A 26,996-nucleotide genomic window follows, 5' to 3' on the forward strand; every position below is an offset into this window, starting at 1 on the left:
CAACAGAGACGCTATTATAACATGTTGACAATTTTGATATTCGTTGTTTTAACAGGATACATCCGTGCCTCGACCAATCTGAGAACGGTGGGAACTTTGAAAATCTAGTATACATATATTTTGTTCCATGACTTTTATCGTATTAACAATTTATTGGGAATCTAATAAAAATAAAACGATTACATCGTTAAATATGGTATTTCGTATATAATTTGTTTAATTAAAAAATGCAAAGGAATAAATATCTCATTTAAAGTTACTCCAAGACTTTGAGTAAAGTGAAAGTAATTATAATTTGCATTTAAAATTTAAAAACCAGAACCGTATTTGTGCGTAGTTACTTAATTTTAAAATAGACAAGGCCAGGATGTAAAACAGAGAACAAAATTATTTTCGTGTATTTCTATTTAAATTGCTACATTCGAAAATGAATATCAGTTTTAAAAATGTACAATTTACATATTACTATACGATGTTACTTGCCTATTTAAAAAAGTTGTTAGTAAATTGCGGCACTTATGTCTTTTAATATTACCAAGACGAGTATCCAAAACATTGCAAAATAGAATAGGTAAATTTTATTCTATGGATGAAAAATAAGAAACACTTTTTCTAAATAAATGTTGCTATTTATTTATTTACAAAATTAGACTATACACAGTCAAGTATTTTCATACGTAATATTCTGTTCCGAAATAAATTACGCTTTGTAAAAAATGGATCAAATGTAATTGGAGTTTACAATTTTGAAAAATTCCATTCGTACTTACAGCTAACGTTCTCTAGAAAAACGTATTTACAGAATTGATACCTCTCGAATGTCGAAGCATCTGAGGTTCGGAGTACAGTATTCTTTGGTATTCTAACTATTACATTTATAAAATGTAATAGTTTCCTACATTTGAGCAATAGTTCAGGGCCCACTCATACTGGTCTTCTTCACGTTGTTGTTGTTAGTGGTGTCCTTCGACGGTCCCAGAGTCTTCGTCCTGCCGCTGAAGTAGTCCTCGATCTCCTGCAAGGTGCGACCTTGGGTCTCCGGCAGGAAGAGGTAGAAGAAGATGGTGGCCAGGAGGGATACGACCCCGTAGAAGATGAACGTCCCGAACTTGCTGATTGACTGGAAGAGCGGGAAGGTCTTGACGACGAGGAAGATGCAGAAGTGGCCCACGAAAGTCGTGAGACCCCCCATGATCCCCCTTACCTAAAAGTAGCGAAAGCCACATAGTTTATTATTATTATTTAATTACATAATTGTCACAGACGCCTTACAAGCACAATGCTTTGGCAAAGACTCATCGATTATTACAAAATACACATCTGTTGACAACCAAGCAAAGAGGTTACCAACATTGGATGGATAAACTTCTCTAACCGAGAAATCACGGGTTCGGTTTCCAAGGAGGTCAATAAAAATTTACAAATGATTTGGAACTTTTCTCTAAAATACGATTAATATCACCGATTAAAATGCCAATGGCGTAAAAAACACCCGCTTCAAGCTTAAAGTAGATATACCTACTACTGATTAAAACATTTCGTAATTTTTGAAGATTTGGACAATCTTGCAAAGAGCAGAGCAAAGAGATTACCAACCTTGGATGGATAAACTTCCCCGATCATGACCCAAGGCACCGTGAGGTACCCCATGGTCGAGGCGGTCATGAAAACGAAGAGGTTGAGGATCGGAATCCAAGTGGCGGACTTCTCCTTGCCCTCGGCCGCCCATTGCTCTCCCATGTACATGTAGGATCCCAGCCCGACCATAGTTAATCCACAGCCAACACCTGGACAGATTACGCTTGTCGTGGGCATTCATGGAAACAAAATACAGGCCAGAGAACTCAACTACTTGCATGAAACCACTTACATCATTTTGGCTGGCTGCTTTAACTTCTTACGTTGATGGTTTTTATGGTAACAACAAAACCTACAGGAATTTAGGTTGAGAATGGGAATAGTATGGATGAGGGTAAACCTTTTCCATTCTTAGAGCTAACCAGAGATTACGAAGATCTAAAATTATTCTACTTTACTTCAAAGGGCCTACAATTAACATGTTGATATGATAAAATCAAAAAGCATCAATAATAAAGAAGCTATGACAAATCTTTGAATCCAATATATGATTCTGTCGATATTAATTTATATCTTCGGCTTCTCCTTTAAAAAGAAAAATGTTAACTTTTTGCTTCCAATCCGGCAGCATAATCTATAACAGATTCATAAAAACAGAAAAACGAAATTTAGGCATTGTAAGGGCTAAACAAACACAAACAATAATTCCGCATTATCTCGTATTATTATTTTAATTAGTAACAATGTGTGTTGTGTTTAGTTTTTATTAAGTGCATGTTTTAGAGTTAGTGGCGTTGACATCATAGTGATTGTGATTCCTGACTTACACGTGTCATAACGCTCTGGTATGATTTGTTTATTTTAACCTAGTGTGTAATAATTATGTGTTCGGTTAGTTATTTACCTGAAGAAAAGATCGTATTACAGATCTCGAAACGTAGTTGTTACTGGTTCTTTTACGACTGAACGATGGCAAATGTTCGGAAAATCCTACTTCCTTCATAATCCTTTCATCGTCAAAAACAATCTTCAAACAAAGAATTGAATAAATATCAGTTGATAAATTGTTTCTATAACTCTCCAATAATTCTGGTGAGAAAAGTCTGGATTTAAGTAGAATTTATGATTATCTCCTTTATATCGAATGGTCCAAAACAAAAATACGTGATGAAGCAAGAATTCTGGCAGGAATTTCATCAATGGAAAGACTATCCATTCTGACCACTCTGGATGTCGCCCTTGTAGATGAAGTAGTAATGTCTATTTCTTTAGGATAATCACAAGGTGTTGTTAATCATAAGGAAAAGCTTGATAGACAGTAATGAATCAAATGACAGGGCTCCACTTACTGGACATGAATGTCATGGGTCGCCTGCCCAGCCGCCTCATCAGGATGCAAGAGATAACAGTGAACCCCAGTCTAACCAGTCCTAGGATGATCGTGGCAGCGTACTTGTTCATGTTGGCCCCGGACTCCTGTGATCCAAGACAATGTTTGAATTAGCAACTCGAATCAACTGGCTATGAAGTTTGGTTTTGGCCACAGCATAAAAAACTGAAGATGCTAATGGTACTATGGACTCTACCTGGATGATCTCGACAGCGTAGAACGTGACGGGGTTGAGCCCGGAGAACTGTAGGAGGAGGAAGTACAGCGCAAGGATGGTGAAGGGTTTGAGTGCCGCAGGTTTCAAGACCTCACTGAGGACGCTGGTTTTTGCTGGCTCACTTGTCGCGTTTTTGGCCGCTGATTTGTTGACGAAGTCGATCAGGTCTTGCAACTCGTCATCGACATCACATGAGGCCCCTAGTCGACAATCGATTCAGTCAAAACATTATCGTTCCTCTAGAGGATTTTCAAAATACCATAAAAAATGATAGAGGACGAAAATTTACTGTCAAGACACTCTCACCTCTTACTTTTCGCAGAGCAGCTCTTGCCTCCTCAGTCCGACCCTTGTTGATCAAGAACTGGGGAGACTCGGGTAAGAAGAACGCAGAGATGAACGCAACTGTAGGGATACATCCGTTGATGAAGGCCAGCCAATACCAGGGCAAGAAGGAACCGATCAGGTACTGAAGTGATACACCTGTCAAGTGACATGCAAATTGGTTATGAACAAGATCTGTAATGAGATAATTTCCAAATGCCTTAAAATTAAGTCTGTACAAGTTAAATTATAGCGGAGTTATTGTGGTTCAGTGAAAAGCTCATAGTCACAACACACCCTCGACATTGAACTGAAAAGTTCTATACTAAACATGAGAGAAAGATTTGCTTTTGTAATAAAACCCCAAAATTGGGGTCGTGGGCAATATAGATGAAATATGAAGTCCTGTGGATGCTACGCGTAGTATTGTTAACATCTAAGCTCGAATAATCATGCTCAAAAAAGAGTTATCACCAAAATATCAATTCTCACTAAGAGTTAAGAGAGCTTGTGATTGTTGGTTTACGTGAATCTGTCAATTAAAAGTTAGGGCTTCACCCATACTCATTTTGCTTATGGTGTGAGATTATGGGTTAATTGTGCTAAACATATTGTGTCCTCAAACTAACTTGGCAAGCTGAATTACAGAAAGTTGTGAAGGAAAACTTTTCAGAAGTTGGGATTGCTGATTTTTTTTGCCTCTGTATGTGTCAGGTGATCATGTACTGCAGGTCAGGGTGCATGCAGATATGTGGCGGAGACATTCACCAATATGCCACTAGAGGCAGGGACAACTTCAAATTTCAACAGTTCAGATTGGTGTTATCCAACAGCAACAAGTCAGAGTTACATTTATCAACAACCTCATTGAAGGAATAAAAAAACCGCAACAACCCAAATCAATTTAAACTACTCTCAAACGCCTGTTTGTGTCCAAAGCGTCTACAAAGAGTCTCTGGGATATATGATATAAGGATAGGCAAGACCTGAGATAGACCACCGCAAATAGGTTAGAGCAAATTTGTGACAAATTTTACTGTGAGACAATTTTCATGTCAGGGTTACCATATTGACTATTGCGATACAATTTAAATTGTGAAAAAATGCAAGAAACAGATTATTATTTTGGAAATTGTACAACCTGTAAAGACTTCCTCTCTGAAATCTTACCTAAAGAAACTTCCTCTCTGAAAGCTTGCCTGAAGTAAAGTTCCTCTCTGAAAGTTTACCTGATGGAACCCCCCCCACCCCCCCCCCCCCCCACCCCCCCCCCCCCCCACCCCCCCCCCCCCCCACCCCCCCCCCCCCCCACCCCCCCCCCCCCCCACCCCCCCCCCCATTTATTTTAACTTCAAACTTTGGATTAGTAGTAAACAACAAAAACAAATTCCAAATTAATGAGCATGACGTAATTGTTAGCTAATGTTCACCCTTTTCACGATTGTACGTATTTTCCAATAGTTTGTACATGTTCCTATCTATAAGCAATATTAATCTGAAAACTGTCTTCGCATGTTGTTATTTATCGCCATATAAGTGATTTATTTTGATTTATTAAAACTATTATTCGCGAACCCCATTTCTTCATTACTAAAGATATATTAGGGGCAGTATTCATCACTGATGTATTTCTATTTCTTTACATATTTATCAGGCCTTTTCTCTTTTTCACAACCCTTGCCGGCCCAATTTGTTCATATATTTTGCTTTAATTTTTTTGGTACTCTTCAGTATCATGACCATAAAAGGGGGATGTTTAAGAAATGTCTCATTCTGCAATTTACAATTCGCAGTTTGGATTTTCGAAAAAAAAAAACGAGGCGCCACTAAATTCAGAAACTTTTGTTCCTCCTAAACTGCTTATCCCCATGTATATATAATTATGTACTATTAGACGAAAAATTAGGCTCTTAGCTGCCAATGTGATAACACCAGTGGCAGCAGTACTAGAACTTGAGTTTGGGGCGGATATCTGATAGAAGAGCAAACCAACCTGGGAGTATGGAATAAATCTAAATTTAAATAAATTGAATAGGCATAATTCAACGTAAAATGTTTCATTGCTGTATTTAAACCAAGTTGGGGTGCCGTTGTTTTCAAAATTTCTTCGGGGTTGTTTGTGACAGGGGGGGGGAGTTAATCCTCCTTACTCCCCCCCTCTAGTTACGTCCACTGGGTAAACAACATTAAGATAATCAGATAAAGCTGCAAAGTTCCATCGAGGTTCGACAGCACAGTAATGTCCTACAAGACAAGTTAAGTCCAGTGTAGTTCAGAGGAAGCAATTAGACCGAATCTAAGCCACAGACGATCAACAAACAGTTAGGCTGACATCTTGGAGCAATAGCCGGCGGTAAATTACTTGTTTACAAACCTATAAAATCGGCTGTTTGCAAACAAGAGTATCAGCTGTGTATCGTCCTCGACGTGACGTATCAGGCGTACGCACATCGTCACGGCGATGTAAATATAAACATACATGACTGTGACACTTCGGTGGGAAGTGTTCTCACTAACTCATTATTCTGATTCACTAATAAGGTGCCTGCCATCTATTTTGAGGTTAAAAAATATTTTTAGGTTAAATTCACAACTCTCTAAGTAATTTCCATGGAATACAGAAAAAAATGGAATGTTGGTGACCTCTCCACGTGAAGTTTATAGGAATTTAAAGTGGAAAATTAGAACATATTTTTAATCAGGGGCAAATAAAAATGAATGAAGTAAAACTTGTAAAATTTCAATAGTATGTATAATGAGGTAGAACTTAAGGGGAGTATTCAATTAATTACATAAGAAAAATATTATATTTAAAAAAATAATAATTGAAGAAAATTACACATTAAAAAAAATGTTTGTAGTACATTGAGTTTTTTTTATAATGAAAACAATGGTCGCTCCCCAAAGGTTTCAGTTGTACACACTGGTAACACAATTTTACATTGGTTTGATCTTCAGCAATTTCTATTTTGGTCCTCTGATTATAACAATTTTCTGGCCCGAAGTTCGCGTTAAGTGGTTGTAACTTTCAAGTGGGGAGGTGACCAAAAAACATTATTTTCTTGTATTCCAGAAAAGTCTATCTTAAAGGAGCTATGGAAGATTTAACAAACATTTTTTACATCCACACCATTGTCTGATCCTCTATCTGTTTCGCCTTCTGAAAAAATCTTGATGTGGAAGGCTTGTATAACGAATTGAAAAATTTATAGACCAGGTTTGATAGAGTAAATATTTGAACAAATTACTGTTTACAGTGGTTTGGGTTCCAGGTTTAAAATTCATCTAAAAATCACAACGAACGCTTTTTTCTCCTTAGAAACGATAAAATTGTCCTTGTCAATTTAAATTCCATGGTCATAAAAATTTAGATTAGAGGACATGCAACAACAAAACAAACAAAGCTAGATTCTTTATTGGGGTGTTTGGATATCTAGTTCATCAAAGATATATTAAGGACAGGGTGTGAAAACAACTTTACTGTTTCAAAAGGTCGATGAATAGGCTAATACAGCACCAAGGTAAGAAGCAAAGTTGTTGTTTGATCCTATAATTTTAAACAAAGACATAGCCATACCAGGACCCCAATCGGAATTAGCGGAGGAAAAAACTGACATCGAGGGACATATGTTGGACCACATTGCAGGCTTAATGGAATCATTGCTCCAATACAGCTGTATAGTGAAACTTTCCTACTGTATAAATAAACTGGTGCAATGTGTTCTTGTGCTCTTTGTGCCAAAAACGGAAGAGAAAGCGTTTTAAGTTATTAGTTCTTAGGCTTACGTGGGCGACTGTCATGATCATCGTTTCAAGAGTGGGCTCTAGGCTACTAGAGGCCATCTCGATTGTAGCTCCCATAACAAAAATGTCTATAAAAACCTACAAGTTATAGTGGGAAGGGTGGAATCCAAACAATTGAAAATCAAACCCTTCCCACCATAGCTCTTCAGGTGTAGAAAACTCGGTTGCTCCATCGTGCTTCTAGATCGGGTCTAAATACCACAATACACTCAGTTGTGCACCTGATGAGACAATGAGAATTCCTCTTCACTTGTATTTTATTATTTTTTTAGTCTGCGTCCGTCTGATGTCGAAACGATGTAAAGAGTACATTTTGAGCTCCTTCGTCGCCGAATTGTTTTGGATCTCTTCAAACCAACATTATTACAGATTCCAGGAATCAAGTCTATGAGAACGTTCAGATTCCAGGCGCTGTGCATTGAGGTGTCTCATTTAAAGATATAATCTATACGTCATACTACGTAGTTTTTTATCCTTTTTTGGGCCATTCAGAAAGATTACCGAGCTTTGTTTTACTTTATCGTTTAGTTATTTAAAAAACGTATACCGTAGTAAAAAGAATATTTAAAAGTATACGCCTTACAAAAATCCAAAAATCGTTAGGTAACATAAATTATATCTATTAAATGAGATACCTACAATATCGCTAGGGTCAAAATCAAGGATGTAAAAGGGCATGATGAAACTCAAATAAGTCGAATAGAATTTTTCCGGTTCACATGGCGTAGAGAAATTTTTAATTAATAACCACAAAACTAAATCTTTAAGTATTTAAACCTGGTTAGGAGAGCCATCTTCAATAAAACATGGGAAACTGCCAATAATCTATACCCGCTTATACAGTTGTGTTGGAGGGGGGGGGCACTTACATCGTGATTGGCTGAAGCTTAACCAATATGACCAATCAAGCTATCAATATAGTTTCTTTATCATGGGCTGCCAATGTTTTGATGATTTTTGTGTTGGCTTATTGCAGTTATTTTCTTTCGCGGTTATTTATAAAGGTTTTATTATATACTTGGATATTAATTTGCAGTTTTTGCAAATATTATTGTTTTGTAGAATTCTAATTAATATTTGGTTTTGTAACCGTATTTCATTAGCAAACGTTTTCGTAACTAATTAACTCGTGTATATATTTAAAGTTTTGTTTCCGTAAACGTAGAAGTTGGTTTAAAAAAACTCAGTTTGTAAGACTTGGTTTGTAGTACGGGAGAGGGGAAAACTTATGTCACGAGGTCTCGGATTATTTAAACGAGGCCAACTTGCAATAAATTATCCTTTACGCAAGAACAGGCGGCTTACACGGTGGGGCTCTTATTTGTAAGTTGTAAATGTATTCCACCAGCTAAATTTCTGAAACCAAAATTTACAAACAAGGACAAAGTCTAAACTATAAAAACATAGATGTGCGTAGAAGCAAAGTAAAATCAGGGCCGTAAAAAACTATATGTATTGAAACAAAAATTAAACTTACATATTTTACTAAGGCAAAAAATAAAACTACATTTAAAAGCTACATTTGAGATGCATAATGTAGTACATAAATGAACAAAATAAAAATATGCATAAACTTTCACATTTACTGGTTTAGGGTAACGGCATATAAAAAACTGCCTTCAGGTGTCAAAAAAATTTATGGGAAAAATACATCAAATTATACTGCATGGTCAGCATTGCTGAAAGTAATATACAGCCTAAAACTTACCTAACCTAACAGAACCTAACCTACTGAACCTATCCAAAAACCTAAACCTAAAACTAACCTATAAAATAACCTAACCGAGCCTAACCTAACCTAACCTGCTGCAAGTAAATAAATTTTACTCAGTGGTAATTCTCTCATGCGAGTTACTAAGTGGGTGTTTTTAATTTACGGGAAAATGTGTCGTTTTTTTATTTGTTTCAATATAATGAAATTTTTAAAATATTTTTTAAATGTGAAATAAGATTTTTAGAAAATGCCGATGTACAAGGAAATCGTACTTAGGGAATTTTATAGTCTTTTATAGTATGTACTTATATTATGTTTTATACTATCTTTTCATATTCCTTAACATAATAAAATTGAAATCTTAATTGAAACAAGTTTTTTAATCGCATGTTAATTTTTTAAAATGCCGCCGTTTAAAAACTTAATCTGCCTCATGGAATTCTATGGGTTTAAAATGTTTATTTAGATTTTATCGCTCTCTAGGGAAAGGCATTTTGAAGAATAAAAAGATTATTTTTATTTTTTTAAGTAACTCAATTCGAAACCCAAATTTAATACTACTAACTAAGGACCCACGGTTTTCTATCAAGAAACCTTCAACCTATAAAGTTAGGGCGGACAGTTTACATGACTTTTTTGTTTTTTTTTTTTTCTCAGGAAAAACTCTTCGAACAAAAATATGACTTTGAGATCCCCGTGGTTTTCTGGTAGAAAAGATTTTTCCCACATTGCTTGTTAAATTACAACAATGTAGCCGTACGCTCACACCACATGTTCGACATATAAGATGAGTCGTGCAGTTGGTGACGGTCACATGCAAAAATTGTCAAGTTGTATAGCCCATTTCATTCCCTAGATAGGACAGGCAAATATCTTATAGTAAACAAATGTTTACAGTGCGGCATTTCCCGTTCAAACAAAATTAGGTACTTATGTTCAGGCCTACTGGAGCGATAGGCTTCAATAAACTGTTTAAATGAGGTCGCAAATTTTCATGGGTTATCATGCACTTTCGTTTTTAGTGTTAGATACTATATGAGAAATGAAGTTTCATGCATAATTGAAATCTTCCTTCGGAGGTATCTTTCCCACATGCGTCCATTCGCAATTTTGTTAAATCGATTGTACGGTTTCATAAACAGTGTAGGTTAGGCAGAGTCTTTGAGAAAATTATTAAGTTTCCTTAAAGTTTTTATGGGAAAAGTTTAGCTGAGGACTACTACAAACTCAAGAATGCGCTTGAAATTCTTTAAAATCTTGGCACCGAAATTTAGGCGCTTTTTGTTATCTCTTTTTTTTAAGCCTCAGCTTCAGCTATGTAGTGCTTCGATGTTCACTCGTTTATTCTTGTTTTTTGTTTTATACTTGATTAGCCCTCCCCGGGATTTGAAACCCGTGATTCTCTCAGTTAGAGAGCCGATAATATAACGCACATTAGGTCTACCCGGAAGGGAGGACAAATTTAGCGTTTATCTTACACTAGTATTATTTTTTCTTTTTTACTGCTATCAATAAGCTACATGTTGTGAATACGACCTCATTATATGAAATCTCATGTGATTTGTACTCAATCTAATGTACAAAAACTTATTTATTCTTATGCTATGTTCTCGTTGCCATCACTGTTCTCCCACTAAAACAATCTAAAAATATGTACTAACGCTCAGCAAAATCCCATAGGGTGACTTGGACCCCCCACCCCCCCCCCCCCCCACCCCCCCCCCCCCCCACCCCCCCCCCCCCCCACCCCCCCCCCCCCCCACCCCCCCCCCCCCCCACCCCCCCCCCCCCCCATAATGCCAATACAACGCGCCTTGCCCTCGGCACTATACTTTCTGAATGCTTACTTGCGTTGTGATTGCCTAACCAAATATTGTAGGCGTTATAGCCAGTACTTAATTCATCAGTTTTCCCCATAGCAAAATTATGTATCATGAAAAACTCAAAGTCTACAGATGAAATCATTTTCGGGACATCTTGCCAGATGATACATTTACATCTGTCTTCATTGTGTTGGGTTTCATATCAGTGTATAATTAAAATCCACAAAGCAAGTCACCAAAGATGTTTTTTTTTTTTTTTTTTTTCTTCGTTTACTAATTAAACAGGCTCGGGTGAATTCCCATGACGCCTCGTGGTTCTCAGGGACATATATGTTGGTGTACTGTCTTTGAAGCTATATGTGTTTTTTTATTTGTTTTAAAAATTGGTTGAGTTCCTTGTATATTTCTATGTTATGAAGTTTTAATATATCAATCAAATTCATATTATGTGATCTAAGTAGATTATTTAATCTTAAAGCGCAGGTCTCTCGCAAACTCGTAGGCTGGGCATCGTAGAATAACGTGGTCAAGGGATTCTCGTTCAGCGAGGGTACAACTTAAACAAAGTGGTGTGAAATATTGTTTGATGTCAAACAACTTTGTATTGACCCGAGCATGTCCAAATCTCATTCTAATTACATTGACTATCTCCCACCTTTTGAAGTTTGTCATGATGAACCAAGGGCTATGGCCTGTCGTACTTTCTATTTCTTTGTACCATGCCGCTTTTGGTGTACGTTGGCATACCTGCTTATATGCTACTGCATACTGCCTTTGTTGATAGGCTTTGAAGTCAGATGTTGGGATGTAAATATTGAACAATTTTGTGCCGTCTGCTATGGCTTGTTTTGCTAGGTTATCTATATATTCGTTATGATAAATACCTACGTGTGCTGGAACCCAGTGAAAAGTGACGTTCTTGCCACTGTCTATTACATTATGGATGATACTCACCGGAATACCTTCCCCTTTGGAGTAGTTGTATACGTTACTCAGTGCTGTTATGGCTGCTTGTGAATCGGAGAATATTATGATGTCTTTTTGTCTGATGGTGGCGAGTGTGAAGGTTGCTTGCAATATGGCTATAAGCTCAGCTGAGTAGCTGGATATTCCTTCTTGCAGGGAGAATTTACCTCTGATATCCAATTCTGGAATGTAGAACGCTGCACCAGCACCATTCTCGGTTTTTGATCCATCTGTATATATTTTTAGCGATTGTTTGTATATTTTCTCTGAGGTTACTTCGAGAAAACGTTGTTTTACAATAGTGTTGTTGCTTACCTTTTTTGGATATTCGAGTGTGAAGACAAATTTTATTTCATTGTCCATTGTTAATATAGGTTGTTTAAAGTCCCAGAAGGTTTTACAGCTTTCTTTAAGTGATAAGTTTGGGTCAAAAGAATTGATTTTTGTAAGGGAGTGTAAATACAATGGTTTAGTCTTCCTTCTCCAATATGGTCTACATTCAGTTAGCATGTTGAGAAACATGAGACTTCTGTATGCAGGATGACATTGTTCTGATAATATTTTGTAAACTAACTTATCTGTAAGTATTGATCTTCTGATATTTAATGGTAGTATGTTAGCTTCAGTTTGTAGAGCAATGATTGGAGTGGTCTTAAATGCCCCTAATGATATTCTTAAAGCTTGGTTTTGTATTGCATCTAGTTTCTTCAATTCTTTGTTACAGACATGACCAAACAAAAATGATCCATAGTCTAACTTACTTCTTATAAAACTTTTATAAATATTCACTGCAAACTCTGGTGTTGCGCCCTTTGAACCACATACAATGGATTTTTAATTCCTATATCTTTCTGGCATTTTAAGGAAGTATTGTTGATGTGATTCTTAAAGTTTAACTTATTATCTATAAATATACCTAAGAGCTTAATGGTTTTTATATGTGTTGAGGTGATTAATAAACATATGTGTTAATATTTCACATGTTAAAATGTCGTTCGCTTGTGGTCAGATTGTTTACAAATTTATTTATTCCGCTATTTTCTCCTTGACATCATGGTCAACGTAAAGATCAATGTAATATATTCACTAACGCCCAGCCAAAATCCACGAAGTGACACGAACCAACTTCAATCATAATGTTGACTCTATTAAATTAAAGGCTTCACGCAAATTTTCAAGTCTATAAGTTAACTCGTCTTCTAGTTATCGTGCAAACAAATTAGTTTTCTTAGCAGCGAAAGTGGTCAACATTTTCTTAGTTGCAGTTATCGATGATAATACATACATCGATCGTTTACTCTAACAACATAGATTAGAAATTACATCAACTACAATAAAGTAAATAGCTCGTTTTGATGATGGGCGCATTCTAAAGGCAACATTATGTTTAGAAAATTAACCATTCATCTATACTACGTTTCGAGTTCTGTTATCTGATCTCTTCCTCAGGCGGATAACTACAACCTAGGGTAAAATAAACCAAATATACCAAAGCGGTATGACACGCATAAGTCAACAATCACAATAAACGTGTTGTATCTCACTCTAAGCTCACTATTTCTAAGAACGAAGAAAAACAAATACTAATTATTAAAATCCGAACCAAAATATTATACAGATTGTAATACGTCTGCATGCAAAAACTATTTGCCACTGACCTTGGGCCTACCACAATCCCTACCAGAGTAGTAAAAAATTAATAATAAATGGTTACCTCCAAAAATTAATAATATTGTGTTTGAATTTTACAGTGCACATGCACAGTTTTGTTATCGTTCTTTGGACATACATGCAACAGATGAGAATAATAAAGAGGAGGAGGTGGCTGATTAAAAATCTATGATTATATCTACTGAGAGTAATCGAAGCCTATCACTCGAGGGACATGGGAAAATTTCAGTACAGTCTATAATAGACCGACAGCAAGCAGAGAAGTGATATTTTTCAGCCTCTTCACTAACGCTCAACCATCTATAATCAGCGAGAAGTTATTAAATGTTTCTTGTGCTAGAACCGTTATATATAGCTCTTACTAAACATTATTTGTAGAGGTTTTCTACGTCGTCATTTGTACGAAATAATTTATGTTCTTGGGAAAGAATGTTATGAACATTGGGAAAGAATCAAAAGTATTGATGTATAAATCTTATTTCCAACCAAATTTTATTATATTGAGCAGAGACGTGGACGTGGACTAAAAATTATTTAAGCAGATTGCAAGCTGCAGAAATGAGATTTTTAAGAGGGATAGAGAAGAGTACAAGAAGAGATAGAATAAGGAACGAAATAACTAGAGAAAGATTGAAGGCAGTTTCTCTGCAAGAGACAATGGAAGGAAGAAGAATACAGTGGATGGGGCATGTGAAGAGGATGGGAGATAATAGAATGCCTAGAATAGCACTGGAGAAGGAGGAAAGAGGAAGAAGGCCAAGAGGGAGACCGAGAGGAAGATGGGAAGACCAAGTGTGGCAAGACATAGAGAGAAGGGGACTACAGAAAATACAGGTGGAGGAAGAGGAGACCTGGAATGACAGACAAAAGTGGAGGAGGCTGTGTACGACGACCCGTGATAACGGAAACGTCTGATGATGATGATGGTGAATTTATGTTCTTAAAGACTTCAAAACAGTCATAACTATTATTTTCTTAATGCAACAATATCAATGGTACTTATTTATTAAATTAATACAAGCGATTAGGTCTGTCACTCTTTTTAAATTTACTAGGAACACTAAATTGAATTTACCTAATACTTTTTACCACATAGGAGTAGCCTACATTTCACTGAGATATTATTGATCAAATAATAATTTTTTACCATCATCGTAGATAGATCATTAAAAACTTGAATTTTAAACTGATGACTCGTGTTAGGATGAGAAAGACAAAGATAAAGATGATCTTGATAAAGGCTATGTAAAGATAACGATTATTAAGGATATTAAGGAATGCATCAAAACACAACTTACAAAATACATTTCGAAAACATTTTCGTTACAGCTGTCAAAATGTTACCAAATTTATGTTAATTTCCACAAATTAACAAAAGGAGAACAAGTGCCGCTACTGAGGTGTAAGTGTCCACCGATATTACTATTTGATAGTCCACCACGGTGGGTCCAAGTTTTAAGGAGAGAAGTAAATCTCTCGGTAGAGAAGTGAATCTCTTTCGACACCTAGTAGCATCGGTCCTCCCCGCCTGAAGTCCCCGCGGTCTGTGTATATTATCGCGACACTACACGCTCGCACTCCACCGAGAACTGAAACGTAGAGTGTTTTTTCTTCCTAAAATTTAGAACCAAAATTTTTTTTCTAAATAAAGTTTGTTATTTTCTGTTTCCTATCATATCTTCTATTGAAAAAAACGAGTTTTAGTTCCAAAACGTCCCTTTTATGTCTTACAATTTAATTTAAAAGGCATCTTCAGTTCCTAAATAAATCTTTTATTTCAAAGCAGATCCAAAATGGCGTCATATTTAATCTTCAGAAGCAAAATGTCTTTAGTTCTAACTTGCCTGCAGAGACTCTAGTCCACTGCAATTTAATTCTAAATGGCCTCTTGTCCAAAACCTGAACATTTGGTTTTGTAGTGGTACAACTGCTAAACGGCTGGTTATGAATCTTTAACAATCCAACTAGATTCATTGCTGTAAACATAACCTGTTTGCACGTTTGTAGTTGTCTAGATTTCTTGTGTTAGTTATGCAAGTTCTATTAGTGATATTTTTAAGTACTTTATTCTTTTGTGTTAAAGCGAAAGTGAAAATGGAAGCTGAGAAGCAGGATGGGGTCTTTTTCGTTTAAGGGTCAGCACAAAAGACCAAAAAAACGATTAAATGCACTGTCAGTCAGGTATAGTATGTTTGTAAGGTGCTGGCCCTTAAACGAAAAAGACCCGCAGGATGTTAGTCAGTGTGGTAAGATAAAACCATTACCTGTACAGGAAGAGAACCAGAAATACAAAATAGTCCAAAAATGAAAAAAAGCGGAAAATGTATACACCTAAATCGTTACTCAAAAATTCTAATTGTAACCACAAAGGTGTTTAAACACCTCACTTAGCAAGTAGTGTTTAATTACGAGTGAAGTGAGGAAGGAAGAGAAAATAAAAAAAGAAGAAAGACATGACTTTTTCTTAACAAAACTTTTATTAAGTTTAAACACTTTTTATACAACGTAACAACAAAATTTATTAACATAATACGTTATTTATAATAATGTGTGAAGTGACAAAAGAAGATATATTAAAAGAGGAAGACTTAATTTTTTGGTATAACAAATTTTGTAATTTTTTGTTTATAATAAAAATATTTATAACATTCTACTTTTATTACAATCTTTATTTTACACATTCTATCTCAATGTTAATACTTTCAAAAACAAAATGTCTCCGACCCATACAAAAAATAGCTTCTTCAATTTCCCAAACGTCTCTTATTCACGTTCCAAATTCAAACTGTCCATTCTCCAATTATTTTTTCTATTTAAAATAATATTTATTATTCATTACTGTGAAATGTTTTGAGGTTTTTAAATAATACTTTTATCCTTGAAATATCATGGTTAAAGTTTTTAAAAAATTAAATAAGAGTTGTGTTAAAAACTATTATCGATTTCCCCAACGTGTTTTCAAAGTGGATAAAGGACACGTTGGTTTTAAACGCCTCATTTTTGGGATAGTTAAGTTGTTTAAGGTATTGTTCTACTTCATCGTTGATTTTAAAAGCTGTTATGTGTTAGATTATAACTATTCTTCTACAGACAGTTTCAATTATCTTATAAAGCATTATTTGGTTCTTTCTTTACTCCTGTAAACCCAACAGTTTCAATGATCGTAGTACGGTACACGATATGAAGATGAGAGTAAAGATTGTAGTTTGATTATATACAGTAGTACTGTGCGTTGGACCAGTTTCTAGTAGTTCCTAGAGCTGCCGCTAGGTGCCAGCACCTACCTGATCTGCTATAGTGATGTAAGTTTGTCTGTGTATATACGAACTACGGTAGTAAGCATGTTCATAATTTTATTCCCGTAATGTTGTAGACAAGTTAATAATTGTACGTCCACTGTCTGGAAACATACCTGATATATAAAAAAAACACGTTGGAACAAACATTATTGTAAATGACTTGATAAATCTGAAACATGTTTTTGTTTTCCGCTATTATAGGGCCTACATAATTACTAAAATATAACCATTCCTTTTCCTAAGTTTGAATGGATACACTTAAATCCTTAAGAAATGTCAAAAAAGAGGAGGAATACAAGTTTTAAAAATTGCAAAATATATATAAAACATATATAGGTTTGGATGTGCGACGTTGCAGGGGTGCACTAACTTGGGGGGGGGGGGGGAATTCGGGACTTCAATCACCTAATCAATCGCCTAATATTAATGTTTGTCAAAAATTAAACATTTATGTTGAAACTTTGAAAAAATCACAATCAAATATACAACTTCAAACCTTGTAACTATTTTTTACGAATTTACGTAAAAGCGAATTATTCATTACAAAGCATTCATTCCACATTATAATAATTCAATTTTTTCAAAACCCTAAATACTTGAATTTCACCTTCACGCAGCAACCACGAAAGTGAGGTTAGTTGTTACTATTTTTAATGGCTTCTACCTGTACTTCGGTCACCGGATACGAAATGTACTCGTACTTTTTAGGCTCATACCGTTTAAGTGAAGGAAACAGGATTTTTCCGGACATTTGCCATCGTTCAGTGAAACAAGAAATCAGTAACACTACGTTTCGAGATCTGCAAACTGATCTACAGTCGTAGGTTGTTGGTAGATGAATGCAGACGTATTGTGACCTGTATTCTGTAGTTCAGTTTTAATGATTAGTGTTGTGTGTAGTTTTTTTATTAAGTGCATGTTTTTAGAGTTAGTGAAGTTGGACAAACAAAATGGTAGTTGTGATTCTTGACTTAGGCGTGCCACAACGCTTTGGTATGATTTGTTTATTTTAACCTAGTTTGTAATTATGTGTTAGGTTAGTTATTACCTGAAGAAGAGATCAGATTGCAGATCTCGAAACGTGGTGTTACTGATTTATAGTTTCACTGAACGATGGGAAATGTCCGGAAAAATCCCGTTTCCTTCACAATCCTTCCATCGTCAAAAATAACCTTCAAAGTAACCGTTTAAAGGTTACTTTTGAAGCAATTCCGCAATCAATTACGATAAACTTGCTTTTAATAGGTTTAATTAGTTGCACCAATTTCACCTACTTTATGTTCATCAACTGTCACTTGTGAAGATTCATTATTTTTACAATAGGATGGTAAATTGCTCACAAACACTGAAAATGTTGACAGATTGGCGATTATTTTTACTGTATACTGGATCAAAAAACCGATAGGAACCCAAAGATTGATCGTGGGACTGGACAGGAACAAGCCACAGCTTGTCTAAAAACGCTCTGGATGTTTGGAAACTGAGAAAAAATGTGCGTGCTTTAGTAAGTATTTGATACAACACAAGAATAGCAAACATATATTTGTAAATGGCCTGAGAGTTCTAAAAGAGGTTTTTGTTTTTGAAGTGAACATTGCGTGCTCTTTCTTTGTATAGTACCGTGCTTTTAATGTATACTCTATAACGTGGAAAATATAAATTTAATGTTTATATAATAGGTTGTGTATATGGTAGTTTGGTATTTTATATGGTAAATGACACTTTTTCATTAAAAATTAAGTATTACGTTATTAGTAATTTTCTACACAATTCAACAAAAGGAGAACAAGTGCCGCTCCTGAGGTGTAAGTGTCCTCAAGGATAGTCTTTTGATGAGTCCTTGAGGGTTTATTATGTATTGTAAACTATTTACAGGTAGAGATGTGAATCCCTATTGACACCTAGAAGCATCGGTCCTCCTACCTGCAGTCCCCGCGGCCTGTGTATATATGGCGACACTACACGCTCGCACTCCACCGAGAACTGAAAATCTGTGCTCTATATTACACAGTTACTCTGCACTATTCCTTTATTGCCATTAATGTCGAGCAGTCGTATGCGAAATATTAGTTTTTTATAGTCTACATATTATATTATTTTACAACGTTTTTAACTGTTCTTATATTCCACACGACCATTCATCTCTAAAACTATGTTAAGTAGGCCTAACACAATAATTAAAATTCTTACCAAACACGAAAGTAACGGCACACTGTATAACCATAATCTTCACTGAATAAAACATGTTCCACGAGATTCTCATTTCTCCACAGCCTGCAGCATATCACAGCACAAAGCCTGTCGAGTTGCACAATCCTCAGCCTCAAGCTTATGCACAACCTGGATGTGGTATGCATGTGTCTTTAATATGTAGCTTTGAGTTTCTCATCAACATGATTTCCTATGCGTGTAAATTGTTTTATAATATTCCGGACTGTTTTTCTTCTGGGCTTGGTTTTTTTAACTTACGGATAAAATTCTCTTGCACCTGTTTGTAAATCATCTCGACCAAACGGGCACTAACAAAAGCTGGTTGGTCCCTAGATGTAAGCATTCTCTCAAATCACCTGCAACAAACACGGATCTAGCTAAAGTATCAAATAAATGTATACAGACTTTATACTCACCCCGTATGAGAAATGTTTCTTAACGTTACATACAAATGTTGGATTTGCTACCCAAAAACGTTTGGTATTTGGCCTCTGAGAAGTTTCAGACCTTGAAAATCTTCGGTCTTTGTTAGTTAGTTACCGACGTTTGGACGCTCTTGGACACGGACTCTTGGACTAAAGTCTTCTGTGAACTGCTACAAAGACTACAATGTTTCGGCCACTGGCAGCTTCCATCAAAAAGGTGTTGAAATATAAGTTATTTGAAACGATTATGCTATTACAAATTAAATAATTGTTATGGTTCTATACATAAAATTCTATGGTCATCTCGTTTACAAATCAGTTTACAAAATTAAACTAGTTTAAAAATTATAACAAAGAACAGAAACATCAATTTACTTCTTTGCAGTGCTGCTCCGTGGCGGCTAAGTTTGGAACTAATCCTGACATGCGGGTATCTTCTCCAGTTAGCCGGCAGGTGGGCATAGTTCTCTTATCAGCTCACAGATGGCATGGGCTTACACTTCCACTACAGTTTATCATCACGTCCATTTTTATATCCTACTGGACTATCTAAAACTCATTGGTAGTTGGATTGTCAGATAAACTACATCAGTATTAATTTAAATAATGGGGTCTTTTCTAGTATGTCCCCGAATTCTCTATTTTAATTTCTATAAGTTAGATTACGTTACTAGAGCTACAAATGTAATTTCTAAAGGCAATTAAGGTTAGGTTAAGCTAGGTTTTTGACAATAATTAGTTCGTAGGGCAGTACTCCAGGTACTACTTCTAGTATAAACTCGTCTTACCTTATCAATGATAAACGCGCGACGCTTATCTTTTGCCTGTAATGAAACCTGCGTTCGTTCTGTCTGAGTTTTGTGTGTGTAAGCAGTCATATCTTTTCTTGTTCAATAAAGCTTGGTGAGTTGATCTGGGCTTGGACTTTGCAAGCTCGAGTTAATTTATTTTCTAAAAGAGCAAGCAGCGCAAAGCGCTGCGCAGCGGGCATGCATCGCGTGATCTGAGTTTTGAATAGGCAAGCTAGGGTCTTTTGGAGCTCGGTACAATTTTAAAACTCATCGCAAATCATTTACTGCCTCCATTAATATCTATAAGACTCACGCTCTGTAATAATGAATGGAAAAAACAGTTGGTGGCTACAGAAATTAAAATAGAGAATGCATGGACATAATAGAAAAGACCCAAATAATGTTTGTTGGGAAAATATTAGTATGAACATCTACTTGAAAAAACACACACATATAAAATAAATTGATATTACACTAATATTTTTAATATTATGGTGTCTTGCATTTAATGAAAGTTTTGGAACATCTTGTGAATTCTAGTAAACCTAATCTTTGAGTATATATTATTAAGTAATTAAAAAGTTCGTTTTATTTAATACGTGTTACAAAAATAAAAAAGTTACAATCTCTGAAAAAACGCCAAAAAGCATTTTTTTTGTTTTTTTTTTACGATAGGAAAATGCATTATGCACCTTCAGGGACAGGTGTTCGTCCAGGTGTGTGGGACTCTCACCCACTAAAAACCTACCGGTCCAGGCATTGGAAACCCTCTCGGGAACGCATCTCTGCAACTACTTCAAGAGGGTTCCATCGTTCGCCCAATGGGCATTACTTCATTCTAAAATCCACCAGCATGAGCTATTCTGGTGCTTTATAGCTGCTCTCTTCTTCTTTTTTGCCTTAGCACCCTCTTGCAGAACGCAGCGACAGCGTTCCACGATTCGGGACTGGACAACATCTCTTCTATAAGAGTCTCCGGCGAAACATGCCCGATAGCTGCCTCCAGCTCCCTTCTCTCCGTTTCCCACCTTCTACATTTGAAGAAGGTGTGCAAGGCATCGTCCGCATCCGAATCCCCGTACTGGCATTCCGGACTCGGGATCTTCCCCATTCTGTTAAGGTAGAAAGCCGAAACAACCGTGCCCAGTGAGAAGCTGGCACGGTCTACCTCTCCATGCTCTCTTTCGGTCCATCCCCTCAGATCACCTATGAGCCTAAAAGACCAACGTCCTCGACTCTCCGTCTCCCATCGAGTTTGCCACTCATCCATTGTGTGCGAACGGGCAGTAGCACGGCTGACAGTGCCATTCCCATCGTATACACGCTTCCGCTCAAGAGCAAGAAGATCGATAGGAATTACCCCCCCACCCCCCCCCCCCCAATCACAAGGACGGCCGGCTCCGAAACGGTACGATAGGCAGATGAAATCCGGAGAGCTCCTCTCCTCTGCACCGCCACGACCTTCTTCCTGTATTAACGCTTCTGCCGCAAGGCATCCGCCCATATCTCGCAACCGTAGAGGATAACCGAGTTCGTCACGGACATGAGGACTCGGCGCTTAGCCTCTGTTGGTCCACCGACGTTGGTCATGAGCCTACTCAGATTGGCCACAATCTTTTCAGCTTTCTCGGCCGCACAGGCGATGTGGTCCCAGAATGTCATACGGGAATCCATTCTCACTCCTAGATACTTGACGCAGCGTTTTGGTATCGATGAGCTCCGTGTTGACGTTTTAGCTGCACGACGGGATCTATCCTCCTCCTGGTGAGAAGCACGATCTCTGTCTTCTCGGTGGCCAAAGACAGTCCATGCTCACCCATCCAACAGAGTATTCGCCTCAGAGCTAGACTTAGCAATCTCTGGGCCTCATCCAACTCCCTCGCGGTTATGACTACGGCAATGTCATCTGCATAACCTACGAGGAAGGTGTCGTGCGGCATCTCCATACGAAGAACCCCGTTAATTAATACATAAATTAACGCTAGTATATAAAGGATGTATTAGAGTGTGCATCTACGAGTACACATTTATTTTGAATAACGGGGTTTTCTGCAGTCAAGCTCCTTATTTTTTTCAGACAATTCACAATCGAGGTTAGCAAACTTATCTGTATTTTAGCATCAAACTCCAGTTTGAATGTTCTGCAGAATTTACTATGCCCTTTGATATTTCCCTTGGTTTCTCAAACGCGTTCTACTTCCTCCGCACAGTGATTCTTCGAATATAGTCTTTCGATATTTCTTTTCCACTTCAAACTTACTTTTTAACGCATTCATTGCTTATTTCTATTGGATTCTATGTCAAGTCTTCCTTTGTTTTTATAAAAGCTTAAAAACGATGTAGTAACAAAGTAAATTCAGGTTTTAAATAAACAATTGCGTCATGGTTCTAATAATGTGATACAGTATAATTTACTACTTACTCGATCCCTTTTAGGACCAATACACTTGTCCTGGGCCACGCTCATCAACTGATCATGTGTTTTATGGGCCATCATTTTAAAGATGAGAGAGCGCCGTATCTTGCGTTGATACTGTACCGTACGGCGGAGAGTATCGCAGAGATGAAGGCGTATGAGGTTATCTACTGCAGTTAGCCGGCAGGTGGGCACAGTTCCCTTATCAGCTAACAGATGGCGTGGGCTTACACTTCAAATTACAGTGGTTCGTACGGTCCACAATACATTGTTCGTTTCTGTCACAGTAGTAATAACATAAACTACGTCTGTAGTTAGTTAAATGATGATATTATGAATTAAATAATGGAGGCTGGGTTTACAAAAAAAATAATTACGTATTTAATTACTAACTTAGAACGCTCAATTGATGGCATGACATTCTGTAAGACAACAGTATATGATTTTTTTTACTGTCATTACTTTTGGAATAATGATGAGTTATAGTTGAGAAAGCTAAATTTTTAATAAAAAAACCGTGTTTAACTCTATATTTTTCGTTATCAAAATCCACAATAAAACATAACAATTTTTCTTTTGCTCGAATACATGGATGGATACTAATTAAACAGTGACATTTTCTTCAGAGGTAATATAGGTGTTTATTGTTAATGTGGTGAACATTTAAAGTGAGTTGCTTAGCGTGTGAGAGAGGTTGCCGGGACCCGGCTTCGTCAGGGATCTAGTAAAAATCAAAATATAGGAACCGTCTTTAAAACGTGAGGAACCCCACCAACTCCCAACAGTCAGCCTCCTTAGTAGACTAGAGCTAGCATCTACCCTTACACCCCAATATCTCTACATTTTGAGTTAGTAAAATGACGTTCCTGGACATCCATGGGTTTGCCCAGATGAACGTCATACAACGTGTTTTGCTCTACCCTATGAAAGGAGATATAGAAGGCATAGACCAGCCATAAGTGAACCCTCTGGACTTATTGGTTATAAAGAACTACTATACGGCAATATTTTAATAATTATCTATTTCCTTCAAAACTTTAATCCATAATTAAAGTTAAACGATTTTTTATTAAAAATTAAAGTATACTTGAAGTTTATATTTACACAAATCAAGAAGTTATATAATATTTTTCAGTTTACGTATGTCATGAAATTCGTAAACAATATTTCTATTCGACACCATTTATTTATAATAAGTAAGTGACATCTAGACCAAAATTCACTTGAGATACTCAAACTACGTTGAACAAACGGTCAATTCTTTAGTTAGTAATATTAATGTTATAATAATATTTTGTATTTTAAAATGAGAACTTGTATTGCGAAGAAGATCGAAATGTATTTTAAAATACACAAAATATACGCTGGGATTTCAGGGTGGTCCAAAATGTTACCAAACTAATATAAGTTCCTACAAATTAGCAAAAAGGAGAACAAGTACCGCTACTGAGGTGTAAGTGTCCAAACAGGTTACCATTTGATGGTCCTGTGTGGGTTTCAAAGGTTATTTATCACTATTTACAGGTAGAGAAGTGAATCTCTTTCGACACCTAGTTGCATAGTCCTCCCGCCTGAAGTACCCGCGGCCTGTGTATATATGCCGACACTACACGCTCGCACTCCACCGAGAACTAAACACTTTGTGTAAGAATTGTGTAATTATGGTACGCTCTGTGTGATAACTGAAACCTGTGTTCTACCACAATTACCTCTCTATCTGTCTTACCAGTGAACTTGAGGAGATTACCTATCTTTAACATACGAAAAAATTAATTTTAAAAAAACTCTTAACTCGCCATGTCAAATCAAATCAAATCAGTTTTTATTGCAGCAACAATATTTCATTATACAGCAAACGTCACAAATTTTAATATACAATTTCTTTCGTTCATACCACAAAGTTCTCATTCACATATACAATTTTACACTTATGCACCTTTCATCCTTCGCCAATATATTCCACTTTAAACATCAGAATCAGTCGTGTAATTGGGCGGTCTCCCAGTTAAATGCTAAAAATTCCCCTGCATTATAAAATGCTTGTGACACCAAAAGGTGTTTAAGGCGCATTTTGAACGCCTTGGGCGTTAGGGAAGTTTTTATTGAATTTGGCAGTCTGTTAATAAAATTAACACCTGCCTGTGAGGGCAGGTGTTCAAAAACCACTTTTCTGCAGCTTGCAGTTCGTAGTAATTCTCTACCTCGTGTCTCATGCATACGTATGACCCGGCCTCTGGTTAAGGCACACTTACAAACAAAGTGGTTTCCAAAATGTACAGACACGGGAGAGCTAACAGCTGCAATTCCTTAAAAGCTTGCCTGCACGACTGTCTGAATTTTATTTTTGCGATTATTCGAATAGCTTTTTTTGGGAGTTTGAATCCTCTCTGAAACTGAGAGCTTGCGCACGCTCCCCACAGGACCACTCCGTAAGACAAATGGGGGTAAATTAAGCCATAACATTAAAAATTAAGCCATTATCAGTACCTGACTAGGGCAGTATTTTCCTAAGGATCTCAAGACATAAACGCCTGAGGAAATTTTTGCGCAAGCATGATTGATGTGCTCATTCCAAGTCAACCCTCGATTAAGGTGTATTCCCAGGAATTTTGAGGAAATGTTACATTTTACTTTAAATATCTCGGTAAGTAAAGAATAATAATTAAAATTCTGTAGGCCTCTAAGGAGATTCCATCCAGCATAGCATCCAGTTAAAGAACTTTACTTTGTTTCAAATGGTAAATGTTTTGGACATAATGGTAGTCATTTTGTTTCTGATGGTTTAAATGGTTTTTCCAAAGATGTTTAATTTGAGTTATTTTCCGTTGGTTTATTCTATTTTAAACTTTTATGGGATGTGGGGGAGGGAGTTACGTTGATTCGTCAAAACATAATAATAATCTTTATTGCAGTTTGACAATATGTACATTGTATTGCAAGCGTCAGTTGTTTTAACTCCCATAGCTAAGGCATTCTCACATACATTCATACATACATAAGTGATCATTCATTCTCTCATTCAGTACTATTAGGACCGTCAGACCTGCACAGAAATTAGAGAACTTATCCCAGCGGCATGTCAGGAACCCATCGACACAGTAAAACGCATTTGACAACAAAATGTGTTTCTACTGAGCTTTGTAATGATTAAAATTGTTGGAGTGCCTTTAGCTCTTTAGGGAGCCTTTTATTTAATTTGACGCCAACTTGTTTGGGAAGGTTCGCAAAAGAAACAGTTCTGTGTTGCTGAAGACGTGAGATATCTCTGCCTCCTAGTCCCATAATTGTGGACCTCCCAGCCCATGCACCGTAAGATGCAGAATAATTGCAGTATAATAACACTTCATGAATGTAGAAGCAGCGTAATGTCAGCAACCCAAGCTCCGTGAGTATCTCTACATGACTCTTCGTAGTTTAACCCAGAAAGAATTCTGACCTCTTTCTTCTGAAGTCTGAGTACTCCCAAAAACTGTTGTTGGAAACAACTTCCCAAAGTCAAATTCCGTATGAAAGGTGAGAATAAACAAGGGCAAAATAGGCCATTTGTAAGAATTCCGGAGAACATGTTTTTGACAAGATGCACAATGCATGAATACCTGACGGTACCGTAGTGCAAACTTTGTCAACGTGATCATTCCAAGTCAGACCTTGATCAAGGTACATTCCTAGGAATGTTGTGGAGTCTATAACTTCGAGAACAACGTCTTCCACAAATACACAAGGTTCTGCTGAATTTTCCTGACGGTTTAGAGTGAACTTCATAACTTTTGATTTTGAATGGTTTGGCTTCAGATTAATTTCTAAAGATTTTGAATGCATGAATTCAGTTCTATAACTGAATCAATTTCCAAATCTTGAAAAGTTTTAGATGAAATACAGACAGACGTATCATCACATTATTTAACCATTCGTCCTTTTTGGATCGACGATTTTAAATTTTTTACTTACGTATATCAAAAACAAAACTGGCCCAAGGATCGATCCTTGAGAGGGACACCGTAAGGCATACCTTTTCTGATATGACATTCACAATCTGAATGTTCTGATCACTATATTTGAGATAAGATAAGAGCCATGCAAGCAACAGACCACGAATGTCATATGATTCTAACTGGAGCAGCAGTGTTTAATGATGCACGCAGTCAAAAGTTTTTGACATGTCAAGAAATATGCTTAGCACATGTTCCCGCCTGTTCAGGCCATCGACAACCTATTCTATAAGATATGTAATTGCATCTATAGTCGACCTGTTTTTTCCTGGTCAGCTCCCTCCACCTCCTAAACGGCGGCCTCCAACTCTCAGGAGTCACGTAGAAGAGGACTCGGGACGCAGGAGCCATCAGGACCCTAGTGTCCGGGGCCATCAT

At 36.7% G+C, this 26,996-nt stretch overlaps 1 protein-coding gene across 1 annotated transcript; it reads right to left on the minus strand.

Moving 5' to 3' along the window:
• Positions 1-607: 607 nt before the first annotated feature.
• Positions 608-26,996, minus strand: LOC124363759 (facilitated trehalose transporter Tret1-like). The gene is made up of 7 exons (XM_046819021.1): positions 26,927-26,996; positions 11,805-12,046; positions 3,492-3,756; positions 3,165-3,385; positions 2,928-3,054; positions 1,597-1,787; positions 608-1,204 (listed from the first exon to the last, which is right to left on the minus strand). Exons 1-7 carry the CDS (start codon positions 26,994-26,996, stop codon positions 914-916), a joined length of 1,407 nt encoding a protein of 468 aa, XP_046674977.1. The 3' UTR covers positions 608-913.

This window comes from Homalodisca vitripennis, chromosome 5 (assembly GCF_021130785.1).
Source record: "Homalodisca vitripennis isolate AUS2020 chromosome 5, UT_GWSS_2.1, whole genome shotgun sequence".
NCBI classification, from domain to species: domain Eukaryota; kingdom Metazoa; phylum Arthropoda; class Insecta; order Hemiptera; family Cicadellidae; genus Homalodisca; species Homalodisca vitripennis.

What these genes read in the sequence shown, in the direction of transcription:
- LOC124363759 (XM_046819021.1), bottom strand. Translation starts at nt 26,996, where the DNA reads ATGATGGCCCCGGACACTAGGGTCCTGATGGCTCCTGCGTCCCGAGTC. An exon ending in ACGCTGTCGAGATCATCCAG is followed by an intron (nt 3,055 to 3,164) that starts GTAGAGTCCATA and finishes CTTGGATCACAG; the next exon opens with GAGTCCGGGGCCAACATGAA. An exon ending in GGGAAGTTTATCCATCCAAG is followed by an intron (nt 1,205 to 1,596) that starts GTTGGTAATCTC and finishes CGCTACTTTTAG; the next exon opens with GTAAGGGGGATCATGGGGGG.